The sequence below is a fragment of the Ranitomeya variabilis genome, chromosome 3, assembly GCF_051348905.1.
Source record: "Ranitomeya variabilis isolate aRanVar5 chromosome 3, aRanVar5.hap1, whole genome shotgun sequence".
NCBI classification, from domain to species: Eukaryota; Metazoa; Chordata; class Amphibia; order Anura; family Dendrobatidae; genus Ranitomeya; species Ranitomeya variabilis.
Genome location: NC_135234.1, coordinates 472,880,400 through 472,907,448, shown reverse-complemented (window position 1 = coordinate 472,907,448; position 27,049 = coordinate 472,880,400). Strand labels below are relative to the sequence as shown.

At 40.9% G+C, this 27,049-nt stretch overlaps 1 protein-coding gene across 9 annotated transcripts in view; it reads left to right on the top strand.

Annotated features, from left to right (window-relative positions):
- The window catches only part of DMD (dystrophin), a 3,762,639-nt gene that overhangs the window by 3,727,020 nt on the left and 8,570 nt on the right, over positions 1–27,049 (top strand). For all 9 annotated transcript variants that reach the window (XM_077296691.1, XM_077296689.1, XM_077296692.1 and 6 more), the window contains 2 exons: positions 1,946–2,069; positions 20,894–20,986. In XM_077296691.1, coding sequence (XP_077152806.1) covers positions 1,946–2,069; positions 20,894–20,986 — 217 coding nt within the window. The remainder of the gene's footprint in view (positions 1–1,945; positions 2,070–20,893; positions 20,987–27,049) is intronic.

Genomic DNA, 27,049 nt, shown 5'->3' with positions numbered 1-27,049 from the left:
ACTTTCCCATCATCGGCAGTGCTGTCACTGTGAGCATTCATAGCCGGATGGGAGCAGTAGTCCCATCAGACAATGGATGCCTACACAGACCCGCACACACACATACACGCAGACCCCCGCACACAGACATGCACATAGTCTCCCCCCACACACTTCTCCCCCCTCCCAATCTGCAGCGTTTCTCGCACCCACATCTGCAGCAAATACACAGATGTTTTTTACACCTGCGGTTTTGCTGCGGATCTGCCTGACTCAATGGAAGTCAGTGGGTGCAGAAGTGCTGCAGATCCGCAAAAAGAATTGACATGCTGCAGAAAATAAAATGCTCCATATCTGCACAGTTTTTTCCACAGCATGTGCACAACAATTCTTCATTTCACTTAGAATAACATTGGTAGTGCACTACACTGTGGATTTGATGCAATTCCGCGCGTCCAAAAACACTGAGGATCTGCATCAAAATTTGCAACTTGTGCACATAGCCTTATACCGCCTGAGAAATAACTTCTTTGCTCTTGAACACTGAAAAAAATGACTTTATCTGTATGTAGTCATATTGGTCTGCATTCTAAACAAGGGTGGGTGGTTGTGGTGGGAATAAGTAGGTTGGGGTAGGCGGTTGTTGTCACTTATATTTAAGATCTGAAGTGAATGCTCTTTTCATATGTTTTATGCTATTACGCATTTTCTTTTATATTGTTTGCAAATATCAATCTACTCACTTGATCCAGTACTTTATATATTGCTATGTTTATACCTCAATAAAAAGTTTTGATAAAAATATATATTTACCGATTAGCGGATGTTTGATACGGCAAAATCTGGTGGTGTAAATGAACGCTTCGGCTATAATTCCAGATTAATACAAGACATTTATAAAGTTTAGGGCTTTTTACATGGTGAGATATTGACTCGAATGATCGTACACAGTCACTGCCCTTTTTAAATATACTTTGATTGAACAAATCACAATTCGTCCATTGGTTGTGATTCAGATCTTTTATGTTGATATCAAAAACTATCAATTTTTTTATCAGCCTGACTCTCATGTGCATAGGCATGTGCCTAAAACTTGTAATGGAAACTGAAGAATGCGAGAGACTTAAATGATCACACCAAAATCCTCACAATTTTATAAGCATATAAAAATAAGGGAGCAAAACACTTTATCATCAATCAACTCTAACAGCAACTTGTCTCTAAAGCTTCTTTTTAAATAATTTCTATAAAGGTTTTTATGCATTGTTTTTTAGTTAGCTGGTTCTTGAATATTTTTATGTAATTGACACAAATTTAGTCTTTACTTGAGACTTAAGACACTTTTCTGCAAATGCTTTATACAATGATCTGAAGCTTATTCTTACATTTTACCACTAAATTTGTTTTTTTAATTTCCAGAAAAGGAAATGTTGTGCTATGGGTCACTACTTTTTACTTGTGTGATCATGTGACAACCCAAAATAACCTGAACAGGGATGCCAATGTTTAGTTTAATATATAATCACAATATATCATTGAATAATCCACCCTTGACACAGAGGTCAGTTAAATACGTGGACGTGAGGGAAATAAAGTTTGTCAACCGCATTTTTGTGGACATATAATAACAGGATTCTACCGGATTAGAAATTCCCATTAGCCAGACTATAATGGGGCCTGATTTGTATGAAATCAATGATGTCTGGTCTTTCTGAGGAACAACTAGTGCAGCACTAAAGAGCAGCCGACAATGGGATGCTCCAGTGGTAGCGGGCAGGGAATTACAGTTAATCACTTATCTCCCTCCATGCTTTTCGTCTTCCAAGCATCATATACTCACTAAAGGGATGCAGTCTTGACATGTGTTGTATTTGACACTCATTGTTTAGTCTGAAAATCATTGATTATGTGACTGCAGATTCCTGCAAGCAGAAACCTTTATTTCCGTTTTTTTCTTGTGTTTTAGCCGCAAGCTGAGGCAAAGGTCAATGGTACAACATTTTCCTCTCCTACTCCCTCGCTGCAGAGATCAGAGAGCAACCAGCCCATGTTGCTTCGTGTAGTTGGCAGCCAAACATCTGAAACCATGGGTAAGACTTTTAGCTACAGAAAAATGCTTGTTCTTACTAGCAAAAAGGTTCATGAAACATTTATCACTTCCAGTCCTAGGTTTTCATGTTTGTATATGCTAATGTTTCCATTGGATTAAAGCAAAGCATACAAGTTGGGATAAAAAATAACTACTTTTAAATAAAGGTTGCAGTATCTCTCATGTTAACTAATTATGTTGCCTTAGTGTCTTACAAGTCAGGACAAACCTTTTCCAAACATACTATTACAGCATATGGACATCATAGAGCGCATAACCTCAACTGTCTTCACTTCTGAGTCCAGCATCCTGTACCTCTTTCCCCCTTGCACCTTTTGTCTCCCAATATCATTACCCAAGCAGCACCGAGGATGCTGTATGCAGATGTGTAGAGTACCCTGGTATGGCTGCCACAGAAGACCATACTGGATGCTGGACGAGACCATTAAGAATCTTTTTGCTCAACTCTATAGTTCTTTTGATATAATACTAGTAGCTTCGTGTTAGTGACATATTGTTTTATTTGGTGTGGATGTGTGAACTGGCTGTTGGGTGCGCTTAGCTCACTGTTAATCTATTGCAAGAAGTAAGTGGAAAAGCCAGTGTGAAAAGCAGAGTTCCCCTTTGTAGTTACATCTGAGTCACATGTGCAGCTAGAGGGCCTTTTAGCATAAAGCACTAGCCCAGAAGTGCCGCTGGCCCTCCTTAGGCTTGAGTCTTGTGTATCACTCGGCACTTGCATGAGATGCAGCTATAAACAGCTCCTTTATATTACAAATGTTTAAGTGAAAATGGTCTTTTAGTTTCTTGGCCCAACTAGATCCAGTATAGACCTATCTGCTGACACTACACTTAGTAGCACTCACATTCTGGCTGTCGTAGTGTCTGTTACTTAGACACGAAGTAGAGCGTTGTACGCAAATGTGAACAGAGGATAGAGCTAGTTTGCAGGAAATGTATACTACCATATTTAATGGGTTCATTACCAATATATAAGTTGCATGTATCAACTTAGATTAATTTATTTCAATTTTATGATAGGTCACTAAGGGCTGTATGAAGTGGGCTCAGGAGCTGAGCTTACCAAGCATATGCCGGCTGTGTTAAATAGCTGGCATCTTCCTGTAATTACAGCTACCAGAGCTTGCTTCAGTAACTGTAATTAAACCATTTAATTGACACTGTCCATCATTGACAATGGCATATAAAGGATACCATTACCAGTGTGAGAAGGCCCAAGTAACTTCCATCATAGTTCTCCTGTGCAGTTCAGCCACAATCTGGGCTTCGTAGGAAAACTGCAATTTCACTGCTGCAATATTGAAGTATTTCAGTATACAGTACTAGTAATCAGTTGTCTGCAAATTAAAGTTCTATAAGGTAGTAAAAATAATAAAAAATACAAGGAATGCAAAAGTTTAAATTGCACATAATAATCCTTAAGCAAATGATTATGTCCTTACTGCAGCATTTCCCTGTGGTAATGCCTATAATCAATAACGGAGATCATTATTTCTATGGCAGCAAGAGATGTATTTAGAGTGTGAAAAAAATATGCATACCAAGTCATCGCTAATATTGTCCCTGGCCTTCACAGAACATTGATTTCTCATGTAAGTAAAGACAATAATGCATGCTTATTGCTTATTTGATATCTTAATATGAGTGTGCTTATCCACACATGCAGTCATATGTGATGTACTCCAATGGTTCCTCATATGACCATGAAACATGTCTACCTATAGGCTCGGGACATAAGACGTTGCTCCACAGTAGAGATGCAGTACTGATAGAAAACTGCTGCTACAAGTAAAATCATTTAATAATACAAGTACCAGATAACCACATCGTCACAAAACCATGCACAAAATTGTGCCATGCAAAACCTCAAAAGAAAAAGAATAAACCAACTCCCTAAGATTATGAAAAAAATGGAGAAAATAGGAGTACGTAGGTTAAAAAAGCATTTTATTATTAACATGTCATAGTAAAACTAAGTACAAAGCACGAATCATGATAGTGAAAAAGGATGATGTATAATATCACCGGTGCCAAGTACCCCATCATGAAGAGCAAGTAAAATGGAAAGCGTGTTATCACCAAAGTGCAGACATAGTATGACCAGATGGTCTTCAGATAAATATATATGAAACAGCGCTTACCAGCAAGTAATGAATAGGGTAGATGGCACCAGAATAGATCCAGCAGAGCCCCCAACTTACGTTTTGCTTCTTAGTTTATAGCTTTCTCAAGGAGATAACTCATAATCCCGGCAAGGACCTTTATATCTCATTGGTGTTCAACGATATAGCTGATCACATGATGTGAACTAGCCAGTCATATCGGGGTTAATGGCGCGTGCGCACTGACACCCGCAGGTACTCCACCAGCCGCCGGCGTCAAGCGCGACCGTGCATGTGCGGGACCATTAAGTTCACCGGCCATGCACAGAGGGCTGTAGAGATGCCGCGACGGGGGAGGAGCCACTCAGCCAACAGCGCGCGCACTGCCGTATGAGCCTCTATAACAGGTATTGATTTCAACCAAACATATGTCCACATGTTCAAAACATATCACGTAATGTCCAATTATCACAAAATAAATATCAGTGACAATCCAGAAACAGCTTGCATTTCATAATGGATTATATAGAAACGACATGCAGTGAAGAGGACGGTACATGTGCTCAAATATTCCAATCCTTGCTAAAAGTTGGGTTCAGGGTCAAAAATACAGTAGATTCTGCCAAGATGACATGCGGTATGACCGAAGATATATACGGATAAATATGGATACCACATGGTCCTTGCCAAAGAATAGTTTAAGACTGAAAAATAGTGAACAAAAAAATTATGATTAAAATAAATACCATAAAAAGCAAAACAAATATCTGGATCCAAGCAAAAAAAATTACTTGGCACTCACCATTTGAAAAAAAATTGATTCCTTCTTTATTGTACATCCAGACTAAATAAATGAAAGTAAACGTTTTCGGTCCATCATAGGACCTTCATCAGAATATTCTTATTGGAGAAAACCAGAGTATACAAAAAATAGAAAAGCAAGACAAGATCAACAATATGTCATAGAATACAAAATACAAGGTAATATTTTAGTATGATTCAACTAGTCAAACGATTTGGCGTTATAGGAGGTGACAGAAGATATTCTATCCAAGGGTGCTTGAAGTGAACGAGAAGTCCGGTGGTGACTCCACCTGTGCTGGTACTATCTGTTAATGGAGGATTTATAGTACTAATGAATCTGTTGGTGTCATCATTACCTTTTTTTATTACCATTTTTTGTTGTTGCATATAGTAGGTCACTGTCACTACGCGGCGTCTTCCTAGCCCTGTCAAAGCACGCTTGGTGCTCCTGCGTCCATAACCGCGTGATTCGAATCGAGATTGCAAATCAGCAGCCTGGGTGTAAAACTCGGGACATAAGACGTTGCTCCACAGTAGAGATGCAGTATTGATAGAAAACTGATGCTACAAGTAAAATAATTTGTTAGTTGCATCTATGTTTATGATTAGACGATCGAGTTTAAAATTTTCTAGAACTTCGTTTCTAAAATGATTATTATGAGTAAGCGTTCATTTAATTTACAATGGGTTTAAACCGCATATATAAGTTGGCAGCATCTAAAGTGCTGAAATTTGGTATCCTTGGCTGGTTTCACACAACCAAATTATAGCTGTATTTTAGCGTTCAAGACACTGTAAGCCCACAGAAATCCCAATGTTGTCAAGACATGATAAACCCACAGAAATGTATATGGTTTCATGACACAGTAGGCCCACATAATAACACATGGCTTCAAAACATGGTAGGCCCACGGAAATCCTAATGGCTTCAAGAAACTGTTGGTCTACAGAAATTCAAATGGCTTCAAAGCATGTTAAGCCCACAATAATCCAAATGTCGTCAAGACACAGTAGGCCCACAGAAATCTAAATGGCTTAAAGACACAGAAATTCAATGTAAAGTAGAAGCTGCAATGATTCTACCTTTAACAGTTACTGACAATATGGCCGATCAAAGGTGGACCATAAATTGCAATTATTATGCTCTATAGCATGCATTCTGGATTAAGCAACTATTCCCATCAGTCTTAGATCGCTCTAGTGTTTCATGGAGCGAGTCAGAGTTCACAACTCAATACAAGTCTATGAGCGCCTTCTTCTGGCTCTCAAAACCTTGCATTAAGAGCTTGTGACTTAGCTTCTGACATTCAGCCAGTGAGAAACAAATGCACAATATGGTGCCATGTGGTTGGAGCTGCACCGAAAAACAGTGCCTTTCTACACATGGTTAAATGCTGATATGCAGTTACCAGAAGAATAGTAAAAATGGCACTTAGGAAATTTAACGCAGTCCTCAAGTGAATAGTGCAATAGAACATCCATCTAAATAGTAAGGTTTCCAGCGTGTGCTGTACAGTTGCATAGTGCCCGACTTTACTGGACTCCTGGGAAGTTAGTATCTTAAGGTACCTTCACACTAAACAACTTTACAACGAGAACGACAACGATCCGTGACGTTGCAGCGTCCTGGATAGCGATCTCGTTGTGTTTGACATGCAGCAGCGATCAGGATCCTGCTGTGATATCGCTGGTCGTAGCTAGAAGACCAGAACTTTATTTGGTCGTCAGATCGGCGTGTATCGTCATGTTTGACAGTAAAAGCAACGATGCCAGCAATGTTTTACATGGAGGTAACGACCTGTGAGAATGATAAGTGCGTCACCGCTACGTCACAGGATCGCTCCTGCATTGTTGTGGAGCTGCTGTGTTTGATGTCTCTACAGCGACCTAAACAGCGACGCTGCAGCGATCGGCTCGTTGTCTATATCGCTGCAGCGTCGCTGAGTGCGACGGTACCTTTAGTCCAGGACTTTAATGAAAGGCACTGTGCAATGAATGGCTGAGGGCCTAAGAAATATTCATAGTTGTTTGCTCATGTGAACAAATCCTTTTTTGCAGACTCCCTCTCAACCCCCCCAAAAAATAAAAAGCATTGATGAGGCTTGACATGTTTTGCTCCATATCATGCATTCTTACAGCCAGAGATCTGCTATCAGTAGCTGCTTGGCTTCTGATTACTGGAAGCAGAAGAGAGAGTGCAATTATGGCGGACAGTAATCACTGGGCTTTTGATTATTCTATTTCTCTCATGTAATAACTGATTTTTTTACAGACGGAAACACTAATGGCTTTTGTTCTGTGGTTTGTGAATAATCTGTAAGAGTGTTGGGCCTATGCTGCTCATCAGGACAGTGAGGAGTATGTACTCTGACACGATGTTGCCCTTCACTGATACCTTCCTACTGCATTCCTTGTAGTTCTCTCAGCTGTCAAGTTATATGAAAATATCTTTACTTGTATATTAGCTGTTCCTGTTTGCCGTTTAAGAACCAATATGGCTGCCGTTAAACCTCTCAAAATGCTGATTCCCAAACTTTTGGCTATATATGAGGCTGTTGAGATTGGGTCAGGTCTAGATATCTTTAGTCGTGAATGTTTGATATGTGAAACCAACCTTAAAGGGGTTGTCCGTAATTGGGGAGATTTTCTTTTCTTACTTAAATGCACATCTAAAAATATTTTTTTGCAATTGGGTTTCATTAAAAATTTTGCACAGTTTGCCTTCTATAGCTGCTGATTTTCTCTGCAGAATGAGGTAACTGGGGTGGCCATATTTTTGTTGTTATAACAGATGTGTTGAGGACATGATTCTGTGGTACTTATTAATATACAGGTATGTCCAGTTCTCCTCCTGCTGTTGTTACCACAGCTTTTCTCACAGAATGCTCAGATCTGTCCATAAAATGGCTGATGGTGGAGGAGCATGTGACCAGACCTCTTCATCAGTCTCCTGCAATAGAAAAACCGTTTTCGCATGTGAGGTATTCAATTAAAGAGACTGATGAACAGCTCTGGTCACATGTCCATCCACCAGCAGCCATTGTATGGACAGTAGCTCGGTGTAGTCTGTGAGGAAATCTCTGAGCACTGAACAACTTTGTAATTCTTGGCTCCAGGGAGGCTGCAGCTCTGGAATATCACAGCACTGGAGAATAATGGGTTTCTGGTCACTTCACGTATGATTTTTCTCAAATCTATAGAGATTGTGTGGGGCACTTACAAGACTCTCCACACTGTTGTTCATTTGTTAACCTAGTGGTTTTTTTTTATTGTTTTTAACTTGTTTGTGGCTTGTCTAACTTTAATTGTCTTAATAAAATTAATATTGTTATTTGTTATATTGTTTGTGGTGATCCTTACCTTTACACGCTACTTTCTTCTCTTTGGTCTCACATTTTTCTAAAATCTTTGGCAGTTATTGTGCATCTTTTTTTTTTCAACAAGTTTTTGCAACCTATTTGACTATTTACAACAAAACTTTTGATGGTTCTGTGATCACACCCCAATATCTTTGCAATTTCAAGAGCGCTGCATCATGTGTAAGTTTATTAACAATTTTTCACTTTTCAGAGTCAGGGAAATCTTTTTCTGGCTCATTTTGCCTGAGGAAAACAAGCTGCCTAAGAATTCTGCACACCTTGATAGAGGGTGTTGTTAATCGAGATGGGCGTACCCCTGGATGTTCAGGGCCGGCGGGTTCTGCTGAACAGTTTAATAAAAAGAAAAAGAAAAAAGTTCAAATACTAAAACAGTACCCAGACTTCTTCACTTGAATAGGGGTCTGAACATCCAGTGTTTGCCACGCTGTCATGTGCATGACGGCGCAGATAACACTGCTTTTGAACGGCGGTAAAATCATTAACGGTGGTCAGATAGTCACGGTTCCCACGCTGTCAAATGACAGACTGAGCCCACAGCTGTGATCGGAGGTAAAAAGTTTACGTCCGGTCACTGGCGTCAGCTGATGGGGCTACTGCTCCCATCAGCCAGTGCCTGCTACTGCTAATAACAGCGAGAGCAGGCGGTGGCTGATAAATGTATCAGCGCTCTAAATAATTTAAAAAAAAATCTGGCTTGGTTTCCCTGTATTTTTGATAACCGGTCAGGCAAAACTCACAGCTGGGGACTGCAGTCCTCATTTGTCAGCTTTACCAAGGCTGGTTTTCAAGAATAGAGGAGTCTGCACTCCAATTTTTAAAAATTATTTAAGTAAATAATTTAAAACAAAATGCCATGTGGTCCCTTTTTGACAACCAACCAAGCTAAAGCAAACAGCTGGGTGCTGGTATTCTCAGGCTGGTAAGGGCCCTTCGACATTGCCCCCTACCTCCAACCTAAAAAGAGCAACCCACAGCTGCCCATAAAAGGCGCATCATTTAGATGCCCCAATTCTGGCACTTTGCCCTGTATAAGTGACAAGTGGAGTACATATTTGTGAGGTTGATATCACCTTTGTATTGTCTGGTGACATCAAGCCCACGGGTTAGTATTGGAGAGGCATCAATAAGACACTTATCTATTACTAATCCTATAGTTATATTGTAAATAAACACACACTCAGAATAAAGTCTTTTAATTGAAAGAATGACACACTCATTTAATGATTCTAAATTAAACCATACGTCATCACCCAGTCCACTGAAGCCATTGTCTCCTGTAATAAAACAAAAATAAAAAGCAACCATATCCCTCACCTGTCCGTCATTCTGTCCCACGCTGTAATCCATATCTGAGGATAAACTGTTTTCAACCTGCACGGTGCCAAGATGCCACAGTCCAGGCTGAGAACCACTGAGGAATGAGCTGCTGCAAGATCAGCATCAGTGACTAGTGGTGACGTCATTGAGGTTACTGCGGATCACTGAGGCTGCGTTCCCAGTTGGGCCCCTGAACTGCAGTGATCACCGCTAGCACAATGCAAAAAAGTTTTGCGGTGCAACGCAAATTCACTGTGAGAAATTTCTGCAGGTGAACTCACTGCTGCACCGTGAGGCTTTTTTTTGACACTGTGAGCCGTGATCTCACTGAGGTCACCGTAGTTCAGGGGCCCAGTTGGGAACTCGGCCTCAGTGACTGACGGTAACCTCAATGACGTCTCCACTGCTCACTGAAGTAAGGAATATGGTTGTTTTTTATTTTTGTTTTATTCTAGAAGACGAGAGTTTCAATGGAATGGACGTTAGGTGAGTATAACTGTGTTTATTTTTAATTAAAAAGTAAAAGTGTGGTTTGTTTTATTTCAGCCCCCAGTGGTGAGATTTGCCTGCCTGGTTATCAAAAATACAGGGGAACGCACGCTTTTTTTTTTTTTTATAATTTATTTAGAGCGCAGACGCTGGCTTATGAGTACTCCCATCAGCCAGCGCCGGCTCTTGCTGTTATTAGTGGCAGGAGGCATAGTCTGATGGGAGCAGTAGTCCCATCAGCCGATCCCATTGACGGGAGGTAAACTTTTACCTTCGATCTCAGCTGCATGCTCATACTGTCATTTGACAGTGTGGGATCCACAGCTGTCTGGCCCGCGGGAGTAATTTTACCGCCTACTGCCCATCAGAAGCAGGGTTGGCCGCACTGTCATGCACATGACAGCGTGAGAAACACCTGGTGTTCGGGGTGCCAAACCCAAACAGTAACACTGACTTCATGGTGAAGTCAGTGTTCATTCGGGTTCCGTGCCCGAGTAGTAGGTGTTCAGTATGGATGCCAAACTTTACTGTTCGGGTTCGCCCATCTTTAGTTGTTAACCTTAGGCCACACTCTTCCCCATTACGCAAATACACATCACCAGATCTGCTTCATCCAATAAGGATTCAAGTTTATACAGATAAGGTGGTTGTGCATTTAGACATGTAGCATAATAAAAAATAATAAGGTGTGTATATAATATACATACACAGCGCGTAAAATAAGCATTCAACACGTCACCAATTTACTAAGAAAATATTTTTCTATTCGTATAGCACCAGTACCGTTTTTTCACGTACATGTTTAGAAACAAACGTGTGAAGGAGGTCTTAAATACACAGTGGGTGAAATAAGTATAGAACACATCACCAATTTTCTAAGTAAATATATTTCTAAAGGTGCTATTTAAATGAAATTCTCACCAGATGTCGGTAACAACCCATCCAATCCACACAGGCATAAATTATGTGTGATAATGAGAAATGATACATGGAAAAAGTATTGAACACATGAAAAAAGAGAGTTGAAATCTGTCAGTAGTTAGAAAGCAATCCTGCCACTTAGTGAAAAATAATATCAGCTCGTTAAACTGATGACCTATAAAATGGTGTCTCAATACCAAGGTGCTACACAAGAAACATCTCATGTTGGGTAAAACCAGTGAGCGATCAAGACCTTAGCAACCTCATTGTTGCAAAACATACTGATTGCATTAGTTACAGAAGAATTTCTAAACTACGGAAGGTTCCAATGAGCACTTTTGGTGCCATATTCCAGAAGTGGAAAGAACATAATTGTACCATAAACAGGCCATGACAATGTGATCCCCCCACAAGATTTCAAACAGGAGAGAAAAGAATTATCAGAAGAGTTGTCCAAAAGTCAAGGAACACCTTTGGAGAGCTACAGAAAGACCTGGAATCAGCAGGTACAATTGTTTCAAAGAAAACTATACGTAATGCACTCAACCTCTGTGGCCTGTATGCACGCTCACCTTCCAATACACTATTGCTGAACAAAAAGCATGTTCAAACACATTTATAGTTTGCTCAACAACATTTAGAAAATCCTGTGAAATACTGGGAGAATGTAGCCTGGTCAGATAATACCAAAATTCAACTCCTTGGATACCATAATACATACTATGTTTGAAGGCCAAAAGGCACTGCAAATCACACCACAAACGCAATACCAAAAATGAAGTTTGAAGGTGGGAACACCATGCTGCTGGGGCTGTTTTGGTGAGAATTTCATGTCAATAGCACCCTTAGAAATATATTTACTTGAGTATTGAACACATCAACTATTTTTTATTCCACCTGCTGCGTGTGTGTAAATAGATAGATAGATAGATAGATAGATAAAAAGGAAAACAGCATTTAAAAAACACTTCATTTCATTTTTTTCGTGCTGTTTTCCTTTTTTATCTCTATTTAAGAGCCATTTGAACAGTGGTTGGGGAAGCTTTGCACATTTTCAAGGTAGTGTTTGATGCTGTTCCAATTTTTTCAATATATATATATATATATATATATATATATATATATATATATATATATATATATATATATATATATATATATGTGTGTGTATGTATGTATGTATGTGTATGTATATATATATATATATATATATATATATATATATATATATATATATATATATATATATATATATTATAATGTCTCACAGTGAAATCAATTGGAATGGTAAGTTATAGATGCAAGTGTCAAGTGCAAATATACCATACGTGTGGACTGATCAAAGGAATACCGCAAGTAGCCCCGAACTTCGACGTACGGTTTTTACAAAACTTTCTAGAGGAGATAAATATTAAAATTTTATATGCATAAAAATATGATCAAAATAATCACTGGCCAAATAATTGTGCACACATTGTACAGTTATTCAGGTTTAGGCAATAAAACGTTTTGTGGGAGTGCTCCTTTATGAACCATATCTCACTCATTTGTCTTAGGAGGTTATCACTATTGTACTGTTGTATTGTACTGTGTTACACTCTCAGAAACCTGTTCTGCAATGTGGTTCTCCTGAGGACGGGCAGTGCAGTAAGAAGCTGCTGTGACCTGGAGAGGACAGTACATGGTATAAGCTATCTCCAGGTCACAGCAGCTGGTTAGCATTTAGAACAACAGGATGGACAGCAGTGGGAGCAGCCTCTTACACCATCACCCCACCTTCATTGCACGCATACAGATCACCTAAATTGCTTTAACCCCTTCCCGACCTGTGACACAGCGTATGCTTCATGAAAGTCGCCCCCCCCCCGTGGCTACGATCGCTCTGATTGGCTGTTTCACTTTCAACAGCCAATCAGAGCAATTTGTAATATTTCACCTATGAAAAGTGGTGAAATATCACAATCCAGCCATGGCCGATGCTGCAGTATAATCAGCCATGTCTGGAAACCCTGATCTGCCACCGCCACCGATCTCCTCCCCAGTCCTCCGTCCTGTCCTGTACACTGCTCCGCTCCCCTCCGTCCTCCTGTCCGCTCCCCCCGTCCTCCTGTCCTCTCCCCCTGTGCTCCGATCCCACCCGCTCATACTTACCGAGCCTCCCGGTGTCTGTCTGTCTTGTCCATGGGCGCCGCCATCTTCCAAAATGGCGGGCTCATGAACAGTGCGCCCGCCGAATCGGCCGGCAGATTCGTTCCAGGTACATTTTGATCGCGGTTCTATCACAGCGATCAAAATTAAAAAAAATAGTAAATGACCCCCCCTCTTTTTCACCCCCATAGGTAGGGGCAATAATAAAATAAAGAAAATATATTTACTTTTATTTTTCTACTAGGGTTAGGGTTAGGGCTAAGGTTAGGGTTAGAATTAGGCTATGTGCACACGGTGCGGATTTGGCTGTGGATCCGCAGCGGATTCGTAGCAGTTTTCCATCAGGTTTCCAGTACCATGTAAATCTATGGAAAACCAAATCCGCTGTGCCCATGGTGCGGAAAATACTGCGCGGAAACGCTGCATTGTATTTTCGGCAGCATGTCAATTCTTTGTGCGGATTCCGCAGCCTTTTACACCTGTTCCTCAATAGGAATCCGCAGGTGAAATCTGCACAAAAAACACTAAATCTGCGTTAAATCCGCAGGTAAAACGCAGTGCCTTTTACCTGTGGATTTTTCAAAAATGGTGCGGAAAAATCTCACGAATCCGCAACGTGGGCACATAGCCTTAGAGATAGGGTTGGAATTAGGGCTAGGGTTGGAAATAGGGTTAAAGGGAACCTGTCACCTGAATCTGGCGGGACCAGTTTTGGGTCATATGGGCGGGGTTTTCGGGTGTTTGATTCATCCTTTCCTTACCCGCTGGCTGCATGCTGGCCGCAATATTAGATTTAAGTTCATTCTCTGTCCTCCAGAGTACATGCCTGCGCAAGGCAATATTGCCTTGCGCTGGGGTGTACTCCGGAGGACAGAGAATGAACTTCAATCCAATATTGCAGCCGGCATGCAGCCAGTGGGTAAGGAAAGGGTGAATCAAACACCCGAAAACCCCGCCCATATGACCCAAAACTGGTCCCGCCAAATTCAGGTGACAGGTTCCCTTTAAGATTAGGCTTGTGGTTATGGTTATGGTTAGGGGTATGTTGGGGTTAGGGTTGGGGTTAGGGTTGTGATTAGGGTTATGACTAGATTTGGGATTAGGGTTAGGGGTGTGTTAGAGTTAGAATTGAGGGGTTTCCACTGTTTAGGCACATCAGGGGTCTCCAAACGCAACATGGCTCCACCATTGATTCCAGTCAATCTTGCATTCAAAAAGTCAAATGGTGCTCCCTCCCTTCCAAGCCCCGACGTGCGCCCAAACAGTGGTTTACCACCACATATGGGGTACCAGCATACTCAGGACAAACTGGGACACAAATATTGTGGTCCAATTTCTCCTGTTACCCTTGCGAAAATAAAATATTGCTTGCTGAAACATAATTTTTGAGGAAGGAAAAATGATTTTTTATTTTCATGGCTCTGCGTTATAAACTTCTGTGAAGCACTTGGGGGTTCAAAGTGCTCCCCTCACATCTAGATAAGTTCCTTGGGGGGGTCTAGTCTCCAAAATGGGGTCACTTGTGGGGGAGCACCAAAGTTTAGGCACACAGGAGCTCTCCAAACGCGACATGGTGTCTGCTAACGATTGCAGCTAATTTTTCATTCAAAAGTCAAATGGCGCTCCTTCCCTTCCGAGCCCTGCCGTGTGCCCAAACAGTGGTTTACCCCCACATGTGAGGTATCAGTGTACTCAGGAGAAATTGCCCAATAAATTTTAGGATCCATTTTATCCTGTTGCCCATGTGGAAATGAACAAATGGAGGCTAAAATAATTTTTTTGTGAAAAAAAAGTACTTTTTCATTTTTACGGATCAATTTGTGAAGCACCTGGGGGTTCAAAGTGCTCACTATGCATCTAGATAAGTTCCTTGGGGGGTCTAGTTTCTAAAATGGGGTCACTTGTGGGGCATCTCCATTGTTTAGGCACACAGGGACTCTCCAAACGCAACATGGTGTCCGCTAACGATTGGAGCTAATTTTTAATTCAAAAGTCAAATGGCGCTTCTTCCCTTCCGAGCCTTGCCGTGTGCACAAATAGTGGTTTGTGACCACATATGAGGTATCGGTGTACTCAGGAGAAATTGCCCAACACATTTTAGGATCCATTTTATCCTGTTGCCCATGTGAAAATCAAAAAATATAGGCTAAGGCTGGTTTCACACTTGCGTTTTGATCTGCAGCGTTTAAAAAAAAACGCATGTGGTGAAAAAATGCATGTAAACGCGTGCAAACGCTGCGTTTTTTAGATGCATGCGTTTTTGCATGCAGAAAAAAAACACGGCGTTTTGACGCGTTTACATGCGTTTTTCCCTGCGTTTGTGTTTTTGAAACGCATGCTGAGAAGTGTGACAGCTGCCAATCATCAAAATCAACTAGAAAACCCACTATAAACAGAAATAGCTAGGGTTAGGGTTAGGATCCCTAGTAACCCTAGGGATCCTAACCCTAACCCTAGGTATCCTATCCCTAACCCTAAGGGTTAGGACCCTAACCCTAAGGGTTAGGGTTAGGATCCCTAGTAACCCTAGGGATCCGGATCCTAACCCTAGGGATCCTAACCCTAAGGGTTAGGATCCTAACCCTAACCCTAAGGGTTAGGGTTAGGATCCCTAGGGTTAGGGTCCCTAGGGTTAGGGTAAGGGTTAGGATCCCTAGGGATCCTAACCTTAGGGTTAGGTTTAGGGTTAGGGTTTTCTTGTTTTTTCTTGTGTTTTCTTATGTTTTTCTATAGAAATGCATGTGCTTAAAAACGCATGCATTTACATAGACAGCAATACATTTTTTTGCCGCGAGTAAACGCATGCGTTTTTTTGCGGCAAAAAAACGCCGTTAGAAATTACTACAGGTTGCATTTCTGCAAACAAATGCACGCATAAAAAAACGCATGCGTTGCCAAAAAGGCGTCAAAACGCATGCAAAAAAATGCATGCGTTTTTAATGTTAAGTATAGAAAAAAAACGCATGCGTTTTTAGCGCTAAAACGCAGCGGACAAAAACGCAAGTGTGAAACCAGCCTAAAATAATTTTTTTGTGAAAAAAAAAAAGTACTTTTTCATTTTTACGGATCAATTTGTGAAGCACCTGGGGGTTGAAAGTGCTCACTATGCATCCAGATAAGCTCCTTGGGGGGTCTAGTTTCCAAAATGGGGTCACTTGTGGGGGAGCACCAATGTTTAGGCACACAGGGGCTCTCCAAACGCGACATGGTGTCCGCTAAAGATTGGAGCCAATTTTTCATTAAAAAAGTCAAATGGCGCTCCTTCCCTTCCGAGCCCTGTCGTGCGCCCAAACAGTGGTCCCCCCCCACATATGGGGTATCGGCGCACTCAGGACAAATTGTACAACAACTTTTGGGGTCCAGTTTCTCTTTTTACCCATGGGAAAATAAAAGAATTGTTGCTAAAAGATCATTTTTATGACTAAAAAGTTAAATGTTAATTTTTTCCTTCCATGTTGCTTCTGCTGCTGTGAAACACCCGAAGGGTTAATAAACTTCTTGAATGTGGTTTTGAGCACCTTGAGGGGTGCAGTTTTTAGAATGGTGTCACTTTTAGGTATTTTGAGCCATATAGACCCCTCAAACTGACCTCAAATGTGAGGTGGTCCCTTAAAAAAATGGTTTTGTAAATTTTGTTGTAAAAATGAGAAATCGCTGGTCAAATTTTAACCCTTATAACTTCCTAGCAAAAAAATTGTTTCCAAAATTGTGCTGATGTAAAGTAGACATGTGGGTAATGTTATTTATTAACTATTTTGTGTCACATAACTCTCGTTTAACAGAATAAAAATTCAAAATTTGAAAATTGCTAAATTTTCAAAATTTTAGCCAAATTTCCATTTTTTTCACAAATAAACGCACAAATTATCGACCTAAATTTACCACTAACATGAAGCCCAATATGTCAGGAAAAAACAATCTCAGAACCACTAGGATCCGTTGAAGCGTTCCTGAGTTATTACCTCATAAAGTGACACTGGTCAGAATTGCAAAAGACGGCCAGGTCATTAAGGTCAAAATAGGCTGGTCATGAAGGGGTTAAACCAATAAACATTTAAGGTTATACGGCTTGGAATTGGAAACTATGGATAAAAATGATATGGTCAAAATACTCACTAATAATTCAGCACACAGTGTAGAGTAACGGGTGGTCACATATAGGATCTCACTCATCCCTGTACCATCTTGAAGCAGTGGCTAGTTATCCTGCTCACACAGGCTGATTGACAGCTTTCTCTATGTCATTGTGTGTGCAGAAAAGACTCCCAACCAGCCTGTATTGGTGCTGTATTCTGGACTCTCACTTTCAGGATTAACTTTGCTTTTAATTCCGGAATCTCCCAAGTGATCCAAATCATATAAATCTCTATATCATAGAGTTGGATTTTCTCCCTCTATGAAATACTTCCCTTGAATAGGGAAGCAGTAATCACCTGAAAGCTTTGCTATAAGTAGACCTGTCATCCCTGTTTAAAGGGACCCTGTCACCTCAGAAATACAATTTACCTGCAGATATTTACTTGCGCACCTATGCAGAGCAATGGGTCAACACAAGTGCTGGGGTGTGCTTACAGTTGCTGCTCACAGTATAGCGACTGGTGCTGTAAGCTATAACTGTAGCCTCCCCGTGCACTCCCCCATGAAGAAAAGTTGGCAGCTCCCTGGAAGAAAAAACATCATTTTCTCCCAGCAGCTGCACTTTTTTTAATAAGTCTACTAGGCAGCACTGTGGGGTGACAAATTCACTTTACATCCAGTTTTACACATCTGTAAATCACAGACCGTGTTTGGATTACAATATCCAGCCCAATAATAATAATATTAATAATAATAATATTATTATGATTATTATTATTATTATTATATTTTTATTTATTTATTTTTTTTCCCATGAAATAGCAATTCAAGAACATCCTTTCTTATATCCCTACACTGTGCTGCTGTTCTGTTCTTATTGGAAATGTCTGAATAAACTAATGGTTACCATTCCCCATATTTAAAGGTCACATTTTTACACTGTTAACACGGATTGGACAGTATTGCTATGAAAGGACACCCCCCAACTGTTAAGGCTCATTAATTAATTTATTCATACATTTCCAGGAGGAATTACAGAGATACAGAGTAATGCAGAGATCTGAGGAAAAATGTTTCAGAATTCTTCCATTGGCGTTACAGGGATTTTCTAAACCTTCTTGTTGAGGAGAGCCAACGGATGCTCTTTCTATTCTGATAAAGGTCCAGCCATTGATTCCATGTCATGTAGCAGAGAACTGATTCTGCTTATTTCAGCACCTCCAGTTAGAGTTCTTGCAGTTAACTCTGGTATCTCATTGCCCATGTCCTATTTTAGGGGTCCGGGAAAAATGTGATTTTTAGAAGGGTCTTCACTATGTAGAGAATTATGTCTGTTTTTGTGGTAGGCTGTGATATGGACATAGTTAGTACTGAACTTCTCTTCTGAACAATATACTGATGGCTGTGTAGAATTATGATTTTTTTTCTTACACTGCAGAGCCACTGTTTTATTAGTCAAGAAAAGAAACTTAAATTCTGCAGGTACATGGACAGCTGGAGTGGTTCAACACTACATATCTCCGGTTCCTGTGATGAAGACATGGGCTGAAGATGTGGGATATTGATTCTTGTAGTCATAAATGAACCTCCTGGCCTTAAGGGGCCATCGTAATAATGCATAGTGACAGCAGCCCAGATTTACATGTCATTATCGCAGAGCTAATTGTGTGTGTTCATGTCTGGAGCAGTTGAAGGTGTGTTTTAGTTGTTCTTGAGTGGGAGTGATTTATGGTTGATGGCTGTGTTATGCAGACATACAATTGTCAAGAGTCCTTCTTAAAATAAAACAAAGAAGGGGAAAAAGAACACATGACAGCTGAAGTGTAACATTGCGACAAGGTTACCTCTTTGAAAAATTGCCAGAATAGAACTTTGCCAGAACTGACTATAGGACATATTACTGATTAATATGCTGTAGGTGACTAGGGCAGCGGAAGTACTAAAAATGTACCTAAGACCAGTGAAAGTCACTGAATTAGACATTGATTTGTCCTTGTTTAGCCGCCAACGCAAAGCCCTGTTTACAAATCGTTCTAAGCGGTGGCTCAAACGTTTAGCAAAATGAAAGGACTGATTAAGTAAACTGCTTCCGAGGCACGTCCTGCTGCACCCGGTTATCATTCAGCTTGTCTCTTCAATAGCGTGGGGACAACGCTCTAGTTAATATTTGTAATGCTCATTTTATCTGCTACATAGTTTGTCTCTTATAGTTTCAGCTGAAAATGTATGGAAGGTTAAGAAAAGACGCGCTCATCATGTTCGACCTTATCCTCATTATGTTTGGGATTCATCTTCTTTCTACCAGGATGTTTAGTGTCTGTTAACTTTTCTTGCAACAGAACATATGTGAATGTCCTGACTACAGCCAATATTCAGTCACTGATGTTCTCGGTCACTGGGCTATTGAAGGTGAATCTTCAAATTGTAAAAGAAGGTACATTATATAGTGAGGGCGCATGGAAGGTTGTTTTCTGGAAATTCATATATGGTTGTTTTCACAAATAGGCTTCTTCCTGGAAATCCCCCAACTATAGGGCTCCACCATAAATGGTGCGAAGGAAACGTAAAGTATATTCCACGGCAGCCAATTTGGATGTTGCCTTTAATGTGCGATCACAAGGTCAGGTTTTCTACAGGTTTTCTCAGGCAATTTTGTAGACAAATCTAGGACTGGTTCATAAAGAGGGAGAAAGTGTAAAAGACAGATCATTCTGCTTCTTTTTTAAAACTAGGAGTGGATTAACACCTATATCAAAAATCTGATCAAAATGTGAACTTATGACTTCATCTTAATTTTCCATTTTTGGGAAAAATGAAAGGTGGAGTGTTAATGTTTTACCGTGGTTTCTTCACACCAGTTTTGATAAATACCTGTGCATCTGTTTTATTTATCAGTGCCGAGTGTGAGCTGTGCTTCGTTTTCATAGGGTATTACGAGCAGGAGGGTTAAGGCTTAGGTCTCATTCAGACATCTGTGATTTTTCTCGTACGATAAATCATGGACTGTTGGTCATCGGTGTTCTGGATCTGGGTTTCATCAGTGTTTGGTCAGTGTGCCAGTTTTTACCACCAGTTTTTCATCAGTGATTTTTTCACTGATGAAAAAAAAAATACGCAAAGTTTCTGTCCATAACAATGTCAATCGCAGACAGCACATGGACTGTATACTGATGGCATCCATGTGATGATTGTAATTTTCAAAGACATACAGACTTGTATGGGTGTTTTTGATCCGTGATGCAGATTAAAACAGAGCATATCTCCGTGACTTTTTTGCAGACATACGGTAAACAAAAAAAAACAACACAGACATGTGAATAGCTCCATACGCTAATAAGTAAGTGCTTTATCCCTGAAATTCATGGACAGAACACATATGTGATTCGCGGATGTCCAAATGAGGCCTTAGGCTTAAATTAAATTTGGAGTGTTCCCATGTAAAATGTTTATTATCAACAATCTAAACAACAATTTAAAATATCAGTGTGAAACTTCAGATGTGTGAAAAGAATGCTCATTTTTCCTATATTAAGTTTGTAAATAAATTCCATGGCTCTTTTCTTTAGGTGAAGATGATGTTCTTAGTCCTCCACATGACACAAGCACAGGATTAGAGGAAGTCATGGAGCAGCTAAACAACTCTTTCCCAACTGTAAGAGGTAAGGATTATAGATGAACAATACATAGTTAATAATCATAGCTTTCTTTTATAAATCAGTTGTTGTTCCCAATTATCGACACGTCTAAATATGCCAGTAATCTCCAGACAAATTGCTCATTTATCAATTCGTCAACACATTGTCCTGTGAAAACATCATCCTGCTGCTGCTAAGATGTTGCTCTACACGTAAAGAACAATCGTATTAATTGTTCTATGTGCCTGCCAGTATGATTATCTTGTATGCAGACGGATTTAAAGGGGGTTTTCCCAAGGACTAAGTTCATTTTAATCAATAGATCGAGAAATAAGAAAAATAAGTTCCACAATTGGATGTATTGAAAAAAATGTTCCTGTGCAGAGATAATCTTATTACCTACTGTCTCCTTCCCCACCATCCTGTAGAATGTAAGCCCGCAAGGGAAGGGTCCTCTTCCCTCTGTATCAGTCTAATTGTTAGTTACTGTAAGTGATATCTGTAATTTGTATGTAACCCCTTCTCATGTACAGCACCATGGAATCAATGGTGCTATATAAATAAATAATAATAATAATAATAATAATAAATGTGCCGATGCTATGGTACTGTGTGATGGCTGCATGTGACTGTACAGGAACTTGTTCTGAAAATACCACAGTTCTTGGGCAGACCATGACACAAGAGAGTATACAGACATTACGGCAGGGAATCACAGCTGCTGCTGTCTGTGAGGTAAAACATTTCCCATTTTTTAACCCCTTTAACCTCGAAGGTGGTTTGTATGTTACCGCAATGACCGGGCCAATATTTACAATTGTGACCACTGTCCCTTTATGACAGGGGTGGGGAATCTTTTTTTTTTCTGCTAAGAGTCATTTGGATATTTATACCATCCTTCAGGGGGCTGTCCAAACTCCGCTCACAAAGTACATCCTGACTGTGGCACTGGTTTCAGGACGTAATCTTTCATTGCATGCCCTTCAGTGTTCAGTAGTGAACACTGTGAGTGTGCTAACAGAGCAAGAAATTAATGAGCTGGTTGTAATCAAAATACACCTCCCTGCCCAAGAATGAGGTCCCTGAGAATCTGCTCGGCGGCCTGATAAAAGGTCACCGAGGGCCCCTGGGGCCTGAGGTTCCCCACCCCTGCTTTATGAGGTAATAACTCTGGAATGCTTCAAAGGATCCCAGTGATTTTTTTTTGCTAGGAAGCTATTAGGGTTAAACGTTGACCAACAATTTTTCATTTTTCCAACAAAATTTGCAAAACCATTTTTTTAGGGACCACATCACATTTGAAGTCAATTTGAGGGGTCTATATGATAGAAGATACCTCAAAAGTGACACCATTCTAAAAACTGCACCCCTCAAGGTGATCAAAACCACATTCAAGAAGTTTATTAACCCTTGAGATATTTCACAGGAATTTTTAGAATGTGGAAAAAAAATAAACATTTTAATCCAATTTTTTTTATTTTGACAAGGGTAACCGGAAAAAATGGACCCCAAAATTTGTTGTTTAATTTCTCCTGAACATGATTTCTCCTGATACCCCATATGAGGGAGAAAAACAGTTTGGGCTCACGGCAGAGCTCGGAAGGGAAGGAACGCCATTTGACTTTTTGAATATAAAATTTGCTGCAATGATTGGCAGATGCCATGTCGCATTTGGAGAGCCTCTGATGTGCCTCAACGGGAATTCCCCCACAATTTTGGAAACTAGACCCTTCAGGGAACTGATCTAGATGTGTGGTGAGCACATTGAACCCTCAGGTGCTTAACCGAAGTTTATAACTTTGAGCCAAAAAATCCCCACAAATTTATTTTTAGCCCAAAATATTGCATTTTCATAAGGGTAACAGCAGAAATTGCACCATGCAATTTGTTGTGCAATTTATCTTGAGTACGCCGATATCCAATATGAGGGAGAAAACTAACTTCACAGAAGTTTATAACATTGAGCCGTGAATATAATAAAATCACTTTTTCCTCACAAAAATGTTGTTTTAGCCCCAAGTTTTTAATTTTTCTAAGGGCTAATAGGATTTTTTTTTTACAACAAACAGGTCCATTTTTTTCGTGAGGGCTCCAATGCCCTACATGTAATCAGAAAATATTTTTCAGGCACAGTGCATATCTCAGAAGGCAAGGAGCGCCAGATTTTACTTTTATGGTTTGCAGTTGCCATGACTCATTGGGAGAGCCCTTGAGGTGCTAGAACCGCCGATTTCCCCCCCCCCCCCCCCCATATGTGACCCCATTTTACACACCACACTTCTCAATGAATTCAACGAGAGGTGCAATGATCATATTGACACCACGGTTGTGTTACAGAATTTTATAACACTGAGAAATTAAGAAAAAATTTATTTTTCGGACTGTAAGACGCACCGTACCATACGACGCACCCCAAATTTGGGGTGAAAATTGCAGAAAAAAAGATTTTTTATAAGATGGGGGTCCGTCTTATCGTCCGAATTTAAGATCTCTTACCTGAGGGCAGGCAGTGGCAGAGCAGGGTCACGGGAAGCATGGTGGTGGCAGAGGTGAGGTGATGCTGAGGTGCGGTGGGCGGAACGGCCTGCACCTGAGCAGGGTCCCATCCTGCTTAGGTGGGCGACGTCATGGCCTGGTGTCCATGGGGAGGTTGTGGCAGTGCTGTGGCGGCGGCAGATGTGCGGTCACTTCCTCAGGTGGTGGCGGCCAGGGTCCCTTCCACATTTGAGGTGACGCCGCCGCCCGGTATTGAAGGAGAGCAGCAGAGCTGGGTGAGTCACGGTTTTCCCGGTGGCGGCGGCCATCTTCCTGAGGCCGCGCGTGCACAGATTCAGTACTCTGCTTCCCAGGGCTTCAGGAAAATGGCCGCTGGAGGCCGCGCGTGCGCAGATGGAGATCGCGGCGGCTATTTTCCTGAAGCCGAGATCTCAATCTGCGAACTCGGCTTCAGGAAAATGGCCGCCGCGTTCTCAATCTGCGCACTCGCGGCCTCCCGCGGCCATTTTCCTGAAGCCCCAGGAAGCAGAAAACTGAATCTGCGCACACGCGGCCTCAGGGAGATGGCCGCCGCCACCGGAAAAGCCGTAACTCACCCAGCTCTGCTGCTCTCCTTCAACACCGGGCCGCGGCGTCACCGCAAATGTGGAAGGGACCCTGCTCACGCCATACCGCTCACTGCGCCACATCATCACCGCACCTCTGTCGCTGCCACAATGCCGGTAAGCCTGCATTCCAACTATAAGACGCACCCCCCATTTTCCTCACAATTTTTTGGGGGAAAAAATGCGTCTTATAGTCGGAAAAATACGGTACATTTTTACCACCAAAATTTTGTTTTAGCCTCCGATTTTACATTTTCACACAAGTGAGTAAAAATGGCACCAAAATTTGTCCCACAATTTCTACTGAACTCAGTAATACCCCATATGTGGCGGTACAGTTCTACTTAGCCATACGGAGAGACTCGGAAGGAAAGGAGCACTATTTTCCTCCTGGAGCGCAGATTTTCCTAGAACAGTCTGTGGACTCCATATACAGAGCCCCAATTGCTACAAGAGCAGAATCTCCCTCAAGTGACCCCATTTGGGACACTATACCCCTTTGGGAATTTAAACATGTAACCCAGCTTGTGATACATTGCTGAAATCTGGGTCTAAGGCTATGTGCACACGTTGTGGATTTACTGCGGATCCGCAGCGTTTATTTACGTGCAGAAACGCTGCAGATCCGCAAAGTTATTTACAGTACAATGTAAATCAATAGGAAAAAAAAATGCTGTGCTAATGGTGCAGAAAATTCCGCATGGAAAACGCAGCGGATTGAAAGAAGGAGCATGTCACTACTTTTGTGCGGATCTGCAGCGTTTCTGCACCCATTCCATTATAGAAATCCACAGGGGTAAAAAAAACTCATGAAATCCCCACAAAATCCGCAACAAAAATGCACAAAATCCGCAAGAAAAACGCATCAAATCTGCATCTGCGTTTTCTGCCAGGAGATGCAGATTTTGTGCAGAAAATTCTGCACCCAAATCTGCAACGTGTGCACATAGCCTTAGAGGTTTACATCATTCTTCTCTGAGATTACGTAGCAAAAATAGTGAGATTCCCTTTTCAGATACTGAATAAAATCAAGGGCCTAGAAAAGATTACAGAATACATTCAATTTGAATGTTCAGGAGCGGGTATAAGTGTAACACTTAAATTATGTCTTTATTGTTTTATGCAATTTTTTTATAGCTCTTACAAAGATTTGCAGCATATAACATTGCCATAAAGTCAAGCTATCCAAATATTACAGATTTCAATATTGTCTTTGGACAATGACGCCATGACTTAAAGAAGCACTCCCACTAAGTTTTTTTTTTATTCATTAAATGTGGGTATATGTGCATGTAATGTTGTGTGTGTTAATATACTCGCCTACCTTTGCTTTCTACGGGACCCAATGCCGTGCTTCACCTATTCTCGGTGACATCACCACAATTACAACTAGCTGACTCACTGTGTGTGAGCCAGTCTGTCTCTGCCCTTACATTGTAAGTCTGTGGGGTGTCACTCTCACCCTCCATAGACTTATATTGTAATATATTATAAGGGCAGAGACAGACTGCTGTATTTCTCGTGCGAGAATCGAATCGTAAACCTAGTACTGGCTGCTGGCTCTCCTGACCTGAGCTTGTCAGCTGCATAGAAATACATCATACTGTCTTGCTCAGGTCAGGAGAGGTGCCAGTCCGTGTAGTGCGATGCGATTCTCGCACGAGAAATACGGCAGTCTGTCTCTGCCCTAATATTCCCTTAGGGATCACACAGAGCACAGTGACAGCCAGTCTGCAGAACGGTGACGTCACTGAGAAGCAGAGAAGATCGGTGCTGGACACTGGGGAGAGAGGCGATCGGCGAGTATAGTAATAGACATACTACATTACTTGTATATTGTACATACACACATTTAATGTATAAAAAACTTAATGGGAGTGCTTCTTTAAAATAACACTACTGATTTAACAGTTGTCTTTATAAATGGCCTAGTTTCAGTTTTTATCTTATGTGGTGCATATTTTTCCTGAACAACTCGTCTACGTATTGCCAATGACTGCACCATACAATGATCATTGAAATTCAGCACAGCAGATCATTTCCTCCAGAGACATCTGCCACATATCAGTTCCCATCTGTCACATACATAATTCTCACAAGAAGAGTCAACAATTGGCAAAAACTGTCCTCATCATTCCTTTTTTTATAGCCACCCACAATCTCTAGTGAATCTCCAGTTTTGGCCACAAACGACCAGTTTGATCGTGGAATCTTTGGGCACTAAAATCAATATTGCCCCAATAGAAATATGTTCTTTTCCGGAATACATGTTCACAGAGTTTGGAGAGCAGAATGCAGGTACAGATCTTACTGTAATGGGAATATTAATCCTTATTTCTTCTCATTTTTCCATAGTGATAGTTAGTCGCCAGGTTTTTAAATCCAGGGTAACTACTTTTAATGTGTATGGGAAATTGCTTAGTTAGCAATTCCCAGATATGAAATACTGACCAAAATGATTCACATTAGATTACAAAACTCGCTTGGCTTGTCCTCCATGATATTGAATAGTGAGAAGCTAAAGTAACTGCCTGTATTGGGAAGAAGCATAATATGAGGATTTTACATGTATGTGTGGTCAGTACAAAGGACTGGTACATGACATATTCCTTCCAAGGACCACACTTAGGACCGGTGGGCACTCATTACAGGTGGAAGAAAGGCGATTCCAACAGCTAAATAAGAAAGGGTTCTTTACAGTTAGAGCAGTCAGATTACCACAGGAGGTAGTAATCCCAGACACCATAACAGCTTTTAAAAAAGGGCTGGCTGATTTCCTCAATACACATAACATTGCGGGGTATACTTAATTTAGTGACAAAATGCACAATTGGTGGAGAAAGGTTGAACTTGATGGACCTAGGTCTTTTTTTTTTTTCAACCTATATAACTATGAAGCATAATATAATCAAGCATAAAGTATTCATCGTTTTATTTTAACCCCTTAACGATACGCCTTTTAACGGCGGCAGGTAAGCGGCGCTTT